Source organism: Octopus sinensis, linkage group LG17 (assembly GCF_006345805.1).
Source record: "Octopus sinensis linkage group LG17, ASM634580v1, whole genome shotgun sequence".
Lineage (NCBI taxonomy): Eukaryota > Metazoa > Mollusca > Cephalopoda > Octopoda > Octopodidae > Octopus > Octopus sinensis.
Window position 1 is genome coordinate 53996061 of NC_043013.1, and position 14731 is coordinate 54010791.

Below are 14731 nucleotides of genomic sequence, written 5' to 3' on the forward strand. Positions count from 1 at the left end.
GTACATAAATCTAAGGAATACCATTATTGTCATCATGATTTTGACACCCACATTTCTATACTCTCATAGGTTAAGACAATTCATTGAGAAAGAAATTCTGCAACAAGACACCCTTCCTGTTGTCAACCCTCAGCTGTTTCCGAGCAAAGTAATATTTCCCTGTACCTAGCCATCTGTTTCTCCTGCTAATGCACTCTACACAACAATCTATGTATTTCACCCCACCATTAATTCTCTCCCCCCACCACAGCCATATGTATATTTCATTTCCAAGTGTTATAAATTATGAAAATGTCTTACAAACTAATCCTCCACACTACAATCCATTAAGCAAGAGTTCTCTCTAGCTTTATGGATATGGTTCTCCTATGAAAGCCTTTTCTACACTCATAAATGCAAAGTAGTTCTGTATGATATGCTTTTCTTGGCAACTGGAATAAAACCTATTGATGCTTACTTAATCTTTTACTAATTTTGTCATGACTGTTAATACATGCATTATACCTTTAGGTATAACAAGTTGGGGATTTTTATATCATAATTGTTATATTTGTTTTAGCAACTTAAATGCCATATTATTTTTATTGACATAGAGAATAAATATGATCAACTTATTTCAGACATTCTCTTCATCAATGATTGAACATATGGTTGTATTTTCTTTGTGCCTTTATCCCTGCAAGACCTCTTATTTTCTGAGTGTTTTTTGTTGTTGTTTTTTGAGTAATTGTGATGGCCTATATTTTAACTAACTTTAAACTAGTGCCCTTAATAATCACAGCCCATATTTACAGATTTCAACTGGATCAATAACTTCCATCATGAAAATCTCCCCTCCATACACTAAAACGGTCAGTAGTTCTTCAAGAGATTGTCTTGAAAGAACTAATTATTGTTTCTATTAAAGAATTCATTTTGCATTCAAATTACTTATCAAAGGCTACTTTCAGCATCCACACTGTCATCTCTTGGGATTTTATGCGCATTCTTAATTTTCTCACAAACTAATCAATATTAGGTGGAATATTGAGAATTTGGAAAGACTCATTGTGGGTCTGTGTTGTTGAAAGTAATCCATTGGAATAAAGTTGTATTAAAAACAGAAGTCAGTGTATTAAGTAGTGCAGAAAAGGAACACATCAGTATGTTGAGCATATGCTTTTTTTCTAGATGAACGAGACAAAGGGGGGGGGGGAGAATTAGTGATGTATTTATTCAACAAGTGATGATGGTAATGAATGCAGGAAGTATTTAGCTGGTTGGTCACATGTTATTTTATTAACAGAGCTGAGTGCGCAGCAGTATGTGAAGAGGAGTGGAAATATTATGGTGTGAGTAAGCGTGTATATGTGTGTGTCTAGGAGATGCAATGAAAGGGGAAGGGGGCGAGTTAGAGGGAAATAATTAAAAAGCAAAAACCTGGTTAAACTTTGCATGTGTCATCAGTCGTCATTCAACCTGATTGTTGAGGTCAAGATGTTTTTATGTTACAGCTGTATCTGACTGATTGTTAACCCTGTCGTAATTACAATATATCTGGCACTCACACTTCAGACTGTTCCAACATTTCTTTGATTTAGCAATATTTTTATTTCTTAAGCCATCTCTTCACCCGGCCTCTTCTACAATGATCTCTGTTCCTCAAAATGTAGATAACTCTATCCATTTCTACCTATCATGTCCATTACTTCTCCTCTTATTACATCAACCATGCTTTCTCATCTAAATTCCACTCTAATTGTTGTGTTCAATCTTTTCTTTCCAGAACATCAGTCCTTTGGAATCTCTTTCATGTCAGCATCTTTCTTGCAGACATTGACTAATGAATGTTCAAAGTGAACATCAACCATAAGTCCTCACTAATATTTGAAGGCCTGAGCACACTGCTCCTTTTTCCTGACTAATTTAGAGAAAGGGGTTTTATGAATAAGTACATCAGCATTGCGGTTTCATATATTGACCAATATATGTGTATGTATATATTCGTGTATTTGAATATATATATATATATATATATATATATATATATATATATATATATATATATGTATATATATATATATATATATATATATATATATATATATATATATATGTATATATATATATATATATATAATGTATATAAATATATTTATGTGTGTGTGTATATAACATGCACACACATGTATATGTTTAAGTGGGACTTCTTGAAACTAAAAAAGTACTTGTTGAAAATGATTTATGTTTACCACAAAGATGGTATATCTGCAAACAATCATTAATCTTTTCTACAGCTGATTTTAAAAAAATATTCTTCTTTTGGGCATTATTTTCTTACATAGTTAAATTGTTTCATTGGGGACAAAAACAACAGATACACTGTCAGTCTCTCTCTCTCTCCTCCCCACTCTCTCTACCTCTTTCTCATTTATTGTAACTTCTTATTGAAATACATTTATTTTTTAATCAATAAAACAGCCAGTCAAATAGAATAAAATCAATCTTGTCAGAGTGAAAAGAAATAGAAATCATTCTTTATGTATATTGTTGAAATGGTTGTTGTATATTTCAACCTACTTTATGTATTTACTACACATTCGTTTTACTAGGCATTGTAACAAATTCCAAGACTTTACTAAATAGAGATTTTACTTGTGTGCTCCAAAGTCCTCTTCCAATCATAGTTTAATTTTTATAGATCCTGACAGACAACAATTATTAAGAAATATCAAAAATAAGAAGGAATTATGAAGTATAACCTCACTTAAAATTCTCATTTAATGATTAAACATTTTAAGAAGATTTCTAATTTGTTTATAAAAATTCTTTAAGTATTTACAATAGAAATTAAGTTGGCCACATTAGGGTTTCCTGCGTTCAGCATTGACCATGCATCTGCTTATTGCATATGTACTTCCAGGCTAGGTCAATGCTGTTTTTCCTTTTGAGAAAGACTTCAAGTTGCTCATGAATGCAAATCTTCTCCATGCCACCTAAATCTATCTAAAGAAAAGGCTGCAAGCTAGAGCTGATATAGTTTGGTACTTAAGAGCCAGAACAGCCAGCGTAAGATATCTTGCTTGACCCTCTAAAAGTTCTGTTAATGCACCATACGGGATTGATACTTAGTTATTGACCCTGAAAAGAGGAAGATGAAGTTGACCACAGTGGGATTTGAACTCATGAGAAGAGTTAAGAGAGTTTTTCAACTTGTGTCTAGGAACCTTAAAGAATTACTGAAAGCATGTTACTTGTTACCAAGCCATACTAAGTTGCTAGTGATGACCGACTGCCCTGTATGAAATGAATATCGAATGAAATAAATTAGAAACATCAAATTGAGCTTATACTCTTTACGCTTGTTCTTTTTTAATACAGGGTGGAGATATGTGGCTTTAGAGGCTCTATCTCATAAGTCTTTGTCAGCTGGATGGCCTTCAGTAATTGAATTATAAGTTTTTGAAAATAACATTAGGGACTTCAAAGCACTTGATGTCCAGGGCCAACATTCTTACATTGGCTCTAAAGTTATTTAATTTGCTCTGTCATACAGTTGATACCAGAATGAGTAAAGAAAATCTTTGTCCATATTTTGCTAAGTGTTCCTTAAAGTAAAAGTTTGAAAATATAAATTTTATGTTAGCCACTGTTTTAGAGAAAAATAGTTATTAGAAGAATGAATTTGCAAAAAACATAGAAAGATCAAGTAACTTAATAGATGTAAAGGACATTCGTTATAATTGAGTTCTGGTTTATTATAATAAATGCAGATGTAAAATAGGAGGAAGAAAATTTCAAATGGAATTATTTTGTGTGCATTGCTTAAATTGCAAATCTTTGTTTCACTGTTCAGCTCTTTATATCCTTAAGTTTTAGTAGAGCATTGCATAATAAAGAAACAGGATAGATCACAAACTTAGTAATATTTGAATAGAACACTGAAATTTGATTACAGCAGTTCTGCAGAAACAATTATAGTTGAATTAAATTTGAAAATTGTAAAAACTTAAAAAAAAAAAAAAAAGAAAAAAAATAGATAGCTTTAAGGAAAATTATTGAAGATGATTTTGCAATTTCTGATTTAGTTTTAATAAGAATTTTATCAGCACCTCTGCCAATTTGGACAAAGATTGCTGGATATTTTAACAATTCTGAACATTAAGAAATTATGGAACCATTTTCTATTCTGTTAGCTAAAAGCTTTACTGGTAGAATTTTTATAGATATGTATCAACAATATGCATATATTTCAGTTAAATATGTAAAAGGTGAAAGTATATTTATCAATATATATTTTTTAAGTACGAAAGATCTTGAGTTATAATAGTGAAATCACTTCATAGAGTTTGCTAAAAGCTTCATGTGTGCTACACATTTGTAGCACTTATTTCAATATATAGAAATATTGATGTACATACATATATGTATATATTATTCATAATATCACATATAATATACTTGTCAAATTGTATATCTTATAAGTAACTATTACAAAAAAAGAATGATGCTACTTAGACATTTTTTCAACATTAATAGAGCAGTTGGCTTGAATTTCAGGCTAGTTTTACATTTTCTTTCAAAACTACTTTTCTCTTTAATTTGCTTTTAGAATATTTCCTAAAAATTTATGAAGACATTCCAAGTTTTTTTTTTGTTTGTTTTTTTAACATTAAAGCTTGAAATATTTCTTTTATTACATTACAGTTTTTTTTTTCTTTTTTCATCAACACTAAACCTTCAACAAGGTGCAATGTCTGACATTTTAATTCTATGAATAAATTATTGGAAATTATTATTGACAATCTGTTATGAATAAAATTGAGAGCACCATATTTTAAAATCCTAAAATATTTTCACTGTAACAAAATTATATTAATTTTTTTTCTAAAAGTTTTCATAATTTTAAAATATAATCATCCTGTGAATTTAGTTTTGCTAGTAATACTGATCCGTAAACACAGAAGATCTATTTTCTTTGATAAACGGTGAATTACAAGAATAATATATAACTAGATTTTGCTGCTCATGTTTGGAATGATTTTTGAAGTGATTAATCAATCCTTTACATTCATAATTTGCATTCACTTGTGTGTGTAGTGTACATTTTTTAAAATGATATCTAAAAACACATATTTCTTAATTTACAGTAGCAAAGTATTTCACAATAATCCAAAAAGTTTGCCAAGTTAAAGTAATTTTGGGTAACAATTTATCAGCCTTTCTTATATTTTCTAAATTATTTTTATTTTCATTTTCTCCAAATTTACCCAATTATTGCTTTTTAGAAAATGTCTCAGATCAATCTGCGTACTGAATGAAACTCTAATTTACATATAAAACAAGTAAACCCTCAAACTTTGGTTATATTTCTAGCATCTGCTCCAATATTTTATTGTTCAACATGCAAGTTTGTAGTTTTACCCTTAGAACTGTTGACATATAGAGAAAGGTTAGATTTTTTTTTTCTTCAAGTTGTTTCAGCCACTGAAGTGTGGTCATGGTGGAATTCCACCTTCAAAGTAGAATAAGTACCAGGCTTTTGGTTCAAGACTGGTACTTAATTTATCAGTCAGTCTCTTTTGCCAAACCATTAGATTATATGGATACAAAAAAATCACTTCTAGTTATCAAGCTATGGTGGTGGAGGGGACACACACATGCACGCACACATGCATGCACACACATGCACGCACACACGCACGCACACACACACAGTCTCTATGGCTGGATGTGTTTCCTAATGACATCCATATTACAGTGTGTGTTAGGTATTATCTTTCATAATACAATCACTAGTGAGGTTGCAAGAGAGAGAAAGAGAGAGAGAATGGGGGGAAGCTCTAGGTGATGGTATTTCGAGGGTTTGTGTGTGTAGAGGGATGACTTCAAGCCAAAGATAAGCATAATAGGACAAAGGGGATACGTGGGTACCATGCATTATATAGGAGTGGCAAGGAGTAGGGTACTGTTGTAGTGCCAGAGCAAATTCCCAAGGTACATGAAAGTGACCCGTGATGGGAGGGTGATGGTTAGAGATGAGGTTTGGAGGAATTAGAGTTGATGGGAGATATCTGTATGGCAGAGGGGTGGCTAAGGTGAGGGATAGAAGTGGCTCAAGAAGGATAGATCTGAAGGTTGGTGAGAGGGGATGATGTGTAGGAGTGGAAAGGAGGAAGAGGGTGTATGAAAGCAAATGTGTGACATGTTTAATGGTATAGAAAGGAATGTGGTAGAGGGGAAGGATAACTGAAAGCATAGAAATGTGGTCAGCGAAATAGGGCAGAGTATTATGTGGGCTGATAAAGGGTTGCCTGTTAGGGGAATGGGATGTGAGGAATGCTCGGCAACAGAATGGGCTATAACAATATCAGTGCTTTTAGGACATCACTTTTGTTGTGCTTGATAGACCTTCTCAAGAACAGTGAATCAGCAATCATCTTGATCTTTCATCCTATCCACTGTGTTATATATATGTGTGTGTGTGTGTGTGTGTGTGTGTGTGTGTGTGTGTGTGTGTATGTGTGTGTGTATGTGTGTGTGTGTGTGTGTATATATATATATATATATCATCATCACTGTTTAACGTCTGTTTTCTATGCTAGCATGGGTTGGACGGTTCGACCAGGGTCTGGGAAGCCAGGAGGCTGCACCAGGCTCCAGTCTGATCTGGCAGTGTTTCTACAGCTGGATGGACTTCCTAATGCCAACCACTCCATGAATGTAGTGGGTGCTTTTTACGTGCTACCGGCACAGGTGCCAGGGAAGGCTGGCAAACGGCCATGATCAGTTGGTGCTTTTTATGTGCCGCCAGCACAGAAGCCAGTCAAAGGCGATGCTGGCATCAGCCACATTCGAATGGTGCATTTATGTGCCACCAGCACAGGTATCACTACTACAATTTCCATTTGATTTTTTGATGTTGATGTACTTAACTCAATAGGTCTCCTCAAGCAATACACACATACACACATATATATTTACTCACACACACACAAGTGCACATGCTGTTTCCACACAGTATTCTGCCAAATTTATTCACAAGTTATTGGCTGGCCTATGCTTGTAGTGGAAATCCTTTTCGAAGGTGCTGCACAGTGGGCCTGAAACTGAAACCACAAGGTTGCAATGTGGGCTTCTTAACCACTCAGCCATACCTGTACCTATAAAATATTACTGGCAGTGGTGGGATACAAACCCATGCTCTGAAGAGACTGGTGCCTTAAACTAAAAGCTTACACTGCTGCTTGGCCATGCAGAACTTCTCAACACAAAATGATTACTTTTTCTATTTTATTAAAATTTATTTGCTTCTCTCCATTAAATAATTCACAATTACTAATACTGATAATTCTGTGCAAATATTAGAAAATTTTACAGTTTATGGTGCAGGAGTGGCTGTGTGGTATGTAGCTTGCTTATCAACCACATGGTTCTGGGTTCAGTCCCCCTGCGTGGCACCTTGAGCAAGTGTCTTTTACTATAGCCTCAGGCTGACCAAACCCTTGTCAGTTGATTTGGTAGACGGAAACTGAAAGAAGTTCGTCGTATATATGTATATGTATATATATGTGTTTGTGTGTCTGTGTTTGTCCCCCCAACATCGTTTGACAACCGATGCTGGTGTGTTTAGGTCCCCGTAACTTAGTGGTTTGGCAAAGGAGGCCGATAGAGTAAGTTCTAGGCTTACAAAGAATAAGTCTTTGGGTCGATTTCCTTGCAGACATGGATTTACGTTAAACTATATATATATATACATATACACATGTAACTGCTTGGTATCGGTCATATTTTCAATATACATTTCTTGATTATTCCAACACTCATGAATATTTTCGTTCTGTTTTACGGATGAAATGATTTATTGCATTTAAATTAGAAATAATGGCTGTGTGGAAATTCAAAGGCCAGCTCTAAATAGAATCATTGTGAGACAATGTTACACTTTACCATAAATCTAAATGCAGTTTAATAAAATGTTGCCATGTTATCAAATGATTTCATCACATATAACTAACTAGAAAAGTGTAATTTTCAAAATATAGTATTCCTATAAATGAATAAAAAGGAATCGTATCTATAGAGGGACATTTAAAAATGGATAAGTAATGTGAACATGGCTGAGATATTCTATTCACTGGATTGGAATATCAATTCATTCCAGATTTTGTCTTGAGTCAAACTGAAGTTGGTGCTGTGTGCATTAACAAGTCATTTAATGACACTTGGCTACTAAACTCATTTATTTTGAACTGTGGGGAAAGAATCACTGTGAGTTCCAGACAGAAGTACTGTACAAATATTTGAACCAACGATCCATTTGTTTACTAAACTGCCTCATCTCACTAGAAATCTCATTTGCTCTGAAGAATTGTTGATGGAAAATATTTCTATCACATATTCAGTCTCACATAAACACACATTAAATTAATTATAATGTAATAATAAATCATGTAGCATTAATAAATAAGTTTAGGTCTAATGAAACATGTAAAATTTATTGCAAGGAATAAGGCATAAATATCCAACCAAACAAACAAAAATAATATAATTTCGTTCTCAAGGCTTGGCAAATTCACATGATTCTTTTGCCAACTCCATACAAAGTTAATCCTAGTATTTATGTCTGTGATGTTGTAAAATGTCAAATTATTACTGCCGCTCTGAAAATTTAAATGAAATTAAAATACATACTGGAACCTTGTCACTAATTAATCAACTTTGTTAATCAGACCAATGAGTGTCCAGCTAGAAACTATAATTCTCTTGTTCACAAATACCGGACAAATGAAAAAAATGTATTTTCAGTTTTAATATTTAACTTTTTAATTGAAGGAACCTCCCCTTTTTTTGTAAGTGATCCTATCTTCAAATACCCTTGGGAAAGTTGTGAATGCTACCTCTATTTTTAGTCTTTTTCAAATGATTTTATTTATTTTTCTTTTCCATAAGCACAAACCATATTCTATAGACACATGACAGTAGTATTAGACAAGTGAGATCAACTAATTATAAAATTTGATTAACAATAGGATATTATTTCCAATAAACAAATGAATGTAGCATAAATGAAATATATACTTGTTACAATGACAACTGTACACTGACAGCTCTGGCCCTTTGGGGTTGTTTTAGTCTCACATTTGCAAAATTAAAGACATATTGAAATTGGTCATATTAGGTTTTACACCAACTTTAATGATTAGTCCAGAAGTATTAAAAGTTGATTTAGTATATAGTCTTGTGACTGGCAGTGTAAGACCAAATATAAACTCCGTCATAAATTACTGATAGTTTATAGTGACGTTCATTCAGTGTTTCTTTTCGAAGCCTATCCCCTCCACCCTGGTGGCAAATAAAAGAAATTATTATTATTATTCAGTAGTCATATTTTTGTCACATGCTTTCACAGCACCACTGGGTGCAACTCTGTGTACCTTGGGTATGTGCTGTGATTTGTTGGGTACTCTTATGTTGACTGTATTGAAAGTACTTTGCGTAGGATGTATGTGGTGCCTAGTAGTGCTATTTTCTGTATTTGTATGTGTTTTAATCATACCTAATGCACCTGTTACTATAGGGATTGTTTCGGTTTTTAGGCTCCATTTTCAAGTTACCTCTATTTCCAGATTTTTGCATTTTGAGAGTTTCTCTATGCTAGTTATTATTATATTCATATACACACAATAGATTAGACTGTTGGAAAAGAAAAGAATCCTAACATCGGGCTACAACAAGTAACCTCATGCCGAGAACCCTCCCAAGTATTCTAGCTGTCCCTAATAACATGGTTTTCTGCAGCTGTACTAAACTTGGTTTTATGCCTATTTCCTCTGTCCATCTGTCCAAAGGTTTAGGGATAGTTCCCAATTGAACTATACTGGGATACATTTTACCTGCACTTTCCATAGTCTCTGTAATTCAATGGCTAGGGCCTGGTACTTTTCTATTTTTTTTGGTACCTCTTTTTTGGACTCATATTGCTTTTTTGTTTCATCATTTGAGACTGTAAAGACCATTATCTGGCACTTTCTATTCTCTTTATCTACTATTACTACTACTACCAAATCAGGCCTTCTAGCTTCTATTACTCCGTCAGTCCAAATGTTAAAATCACACATCATCTTGTATTTCTTACTTTCTAGTACTTTACTAGGTTCATGTTCATATCATTTATCAGTGTGTTCAAATCCTAGCTTTCTACATAACTCCCAGTGGATTACTCTCTCTAGGTTGTCATGTCTTTTCATGTATTCTTTCTGTGTCAGAATGCTACATTCACTTACTACATGAATAACGCTTTCTTCTTTTGATTTGCATAACCCACATTGGGAATCTACTTGCTGTTTGTCTATTTGGGCTTTTATCCAATTAGTCCTATATATATATATATATATATATATATTTATGTATATACACACACACATACGACGGGCTTCTTTCAGTTTCGATCTGCTGGATTTGTTCACAGGGCTTTGGTTGGCCCAAGGCTGTAGTATGGGACACTTTACCAAGGTGTCATGCAGTGGGGCTAGGCCCGGAGCTGTGTGGTTGGGGAGCAAGCTTCTTACCACACAGCCACTTCTGTTTATATATTTAGCAAACCTTTATGTTTATTCTGTTTACTTCTATTTCCTGTCTTTTCCCATTTTTCTCTCCACCCCTTTCTTTCTACCTCCATCTCTAAATACCTCACCATGTGTCTCACTTTGGATTCTAACAGAATGCAATAAAGTGTTCCCCTGAGGACCCATTGTGGTTAGGCACTAGTAACATCTAATATTAAATTCCAAGTAACTGCAATGGTGAGGCATGCATAGAGACTAAAACCTTTTATAAAATACCTCAACTAATCCACTCCATTTTAATCCTCACAGAGCTCCTTTCCATCCTTGTAAGAAACCCTGTTCTAGAATATCTGCATGTACATTAGGGGTACAGTTCTATTGGTACAGTTCTATGGAGCAGTTCTATTGTGGGTCTCACTCAAGGGTTGTGAATGTCTGTTTTTAATGTCTGGTGGTTGCTTTTGGTTGTAACGGTTGTCAAGGAATCTTTCTCTTTGGGTGAATGGTCCATTTTTAGGTGGGGGTTGAGTGATGAAATGAAATAAACAATGTTTGGCATGATATGGATGATTCGAAATGAAGTTTGCTCATTTCAGGGCTATTACCACTATTGATTTTATGGAAATTTCCTATATTTAATAGTAATAAAACAATATTATATTGTAGAGTTACCAGATCAACAGGAACTAGTAATACAACAGTAGAAGTGTAGAATCTAAAAAGTTGAAATTGCAAGAACTCTTATCACTAAGAAACAGGGTAAAGTCTAATAGTGGAAATAAATTACCATGTGTGGTTTGGTTTGGTTTAGAAAAGGGAACAGCATTAACGTTACCAAAGACACATTGGTAAACAAGACATTTTAACTAGTTCTTTAATCCTTTAGCATTGAATCTGGTCACATCTAGCCCAGATATTCTACCTATTTTCAGTTCAAATTAGCCAGATCAGGCCTCTCACACCTGCCCTACAATATTATTCTAAAAATAAACAATGACATCGTTGTAATCTTGAAGCTTTGAGATAATGCAGGATTAATTCAAAATAATGTGAATGAATGAGCATTGCATTTTACAAAAGAATCGGAATACAAAAGGGTTAGGTTGATTTTACACTACAAATTATAACTGTGTGATGAAGATATCTGATTCATAGGATGACCTAAAACTAGAATACTCTCATGGTTTATATAAACTTTCCAAATATGACCAACTCAGCCTGAAAATGCAAGTCAGAAAGATTAAACTGAAAGGTTTAAACAGAAAGGTTAAAGTGTCTAATAATCCATAGTAATCCTGAAACCATGTATTACTAATTTCTGATTTGTAGTACACCAGTTTTATAAGTTATGATGTTACTTGTTTAATCAATTCTGGAGTGAAAGACAAAAATATCTATAATCAATGCCATAATGTTGATTAATATAATTGAATATTATCTGTAAGATTCACTGAAATAAATATAAGAAGATTGTCGTAAAGTTTGAAAATATTTGTCCTATAAACTCACCATTGGAAAGAGTTAAAACCTTGAGCAATGTCTTGGACTTTTGTGAAATTATTGAAAAATAATCAGTCTTAAACTAGGCTAGGGGCTGCCCATTTTGAATTATACATATTAATCAAATAAGTTGACAAAAATATCAATAACTTCACATAGATATTTTCTTGCAAACTCATTGATATATCATTTTTTCAACAATTCTATGAAAGTAATAAATAGAAAAAGACTTCAATTCAAAAACTGGTACTAATTTATATACTTAAGAATATACAGCTGCTCTTAAAGAAATGTATAAAAATACATAAATGTGTGCATGTGTGAATGTATATGTGTGGATGTGCATATATATATATATATATATATATATATATATATATCTATATATGCAAACAAGTATATGTATTTGTGTATACATGTATGTGTGTATTATATACTCACATATATGCATACAGAAATTGGACATGTGTATGCTATTCACATTATTTTGCCATTTGCACAGATTACTAGATTTTAAAAACACTTTGTACATGCTTACACTAATGTATATGGATGCATGCACATGTATATAGCAAATGTTTTTGTAAGTGTGTATGTATTTGTGTACATATGTGCATATATTAATCTGTATATATGCACATATTTGTGTGTATATATATGTATATGTGCACATACATACAAGAAGATATAATTGGAACTAAAAAATTATAAGCATATGCTCAATGAAATAATAATTAGAATATATAATAAACAAATGACCATATGTAAACAAAGAGAAACACTTCCAATGGATAGAAAATGGAAAATGGAAGCAGATGTGAAAGCAGGAAGGCCTTTTTGTTAAGTAAAAGCTACAGAATAGAAAAGAATGAATAATGGAAGGGAGGACATGATTAGCTTGGTGAGACACCTGTTGTCAAAATGAACTAAACGAACCGTGTCGAAACGAGAGCAAATGATACCAGATGATTATTAGAATGAAGAGCAATCATCGGAAAAAAAAAAAATTTTTTCTAGTAATATTGGAGGAAAAAAAAAAAATTTTGTTTTTGAAAGTATAAAATTTGCTGTAAATTCACTTACCATTTGGATAAACTAGAAATAAGAATAAAAATACAAATTAAAAAAACAACTTTTGGAATTTATTAGAAATTACGGTGAGTTGATTCTTTGTATTTTTTTTTCAGTGGGGATGGGGTCTTTCTTTCTCGGTAAGCTAAGCATGTCCTTTTTGTAAATTCCCATTTTCTGTTAGCTTAAAGTAACTTACTTTGTGTGATGGCCATGTTGATGACGGTACATTATATAGTGACAACAATGAGGGGCGGCGTAGTGTCAGTCGTTCATACTACTGTGCTAACAGCAACTTTGCCTGCTATTTGGCGGGAAGACTGTGAACAAATTGACAAAACAATTGGTTTTCTGTCTGCTTTGTTTTTTTTGTTTTTTTTTGGTTTTGTATTTTATTTCTTCTTTCAATTAATATTTCCTATGTAAATCTGAGAATATTATTCACCCAAATCTTGGATTCTTGTCAAGTGGGTACAGACAGACAGACAGACAAACAAGTGATGGTGTGAATTGTTTCATGAGAAATTTTCTTTTGGTTATCTAGAATTTGAAAAACCCTGAAAAATGCAAATTTTCTGCTCTGCTCACTTTTGTCTACCCTATTTTGCTTAATAAAAGAAAACTGTACACTTACACATACACGCATATATTTGTGTGAGTGCATGTTGGTGAATGTGTGAGTGTGTATAAGTTTTCATACACACACAAACATATATATGCACACTTATATTTCTAAATATATTTTGTTTATGCGAGATTAGTCTGTAAATTGTGACTGAAATACAAGTGATTGGATTTAGCTTGTTCAAAGAAATCAGTGAGAATACATCTTCAGCTTAGTTTTAGATTCCAACTAAAGAATGCATTGGAAGAGGAATATCATGTTAAGGTATTTTCTAAAAAGAAGGCCTATAGAAACCAAAACTGGGATGGACTGTAGATCAAAGAATAAAAAGCAGAAGTGCAGGAAAAATAAGGCAATAAGCAATGGTTGCAAAGAGAAATAAAATGGGTAGAAGCTTTCAATTTAAAAGAAAAGAAAAACTAAGAAAAGAAAAAAAATATAAAGGAATTTAGCCACAATGTTTAGAAGTAATAAATAAATATAAATAGCCAGGTAAACATGACCAAAAAAAGATGAAAAATAACCGATATGGTGCGAATCCTATCGGACAGAACTAAAGATTTTGATTGAGAGTTTTGAAATCAGTTGCCAAATGAATTTATTCAAAGTTTATTTTATGAATTGTTATATTTATTTGTTGGATATTACCTTATTTCTCATAGAATTTGTGCAAATAATATAACAATTGGTAAAGTCTCCAAGTACCAGCACCTTTAATTATGCTGTAATGCACCATATAGGCTGTGACTAATTTAAAATAGGAAATATTTTGGTTCTTATGGTGTGTTCCAAATTTATCCAAATGAAAAGATGGCAAAGTTAAAAGTGCTATGTTCATTTATTCCAACCTTTCTAAATATAACATAAATTTCAAAATTTAATACACAAATTTTAGAATAAGATGTCTTCAGATCTACATTTTAATGTTTTATTTTCTGTTTTAAATTAAAACATTCTTTCTTTTTAACATCTAAACTCGCAGACTTAA

The 14731-nt window shown here is 32.7% G+C and overlaps 1 protein-coding gene across 13 annotated transcripts in view; it reads right to left on the reverse strand.

Moving 5' to 3' along the window:
- LOC115220760 (thrombospondin type-1 domain-containing protein 7A) overlaps window positions 1–14731 on the reverse strand; it is a 1292425-nt gene that overhangs the window by 32767 nt on the left and 1244927 nt on the right. For 11 of the 13 annotated variants that reach the window (XM_036510587.1, XM_036510592.1, XM_036510582.1 and 8 more), the window contains one exon: window positions 13131–13142. The exons of 1 other annotated variant lie outside the window; for it this stretch is intronic. In XM_036510587.1, coding sequence (XP_036366480.1) covers window positions 13131–13142 — 12 coding nt within the window. Of the gene's footprint in view, window positions 1–13130; window positions 13143–13317; window positions 13439–14731 lie in introns of all 13 variants that reach the window. One more of the 13 variants, XR_005002721.1, reaches the window with a different exon arrangement.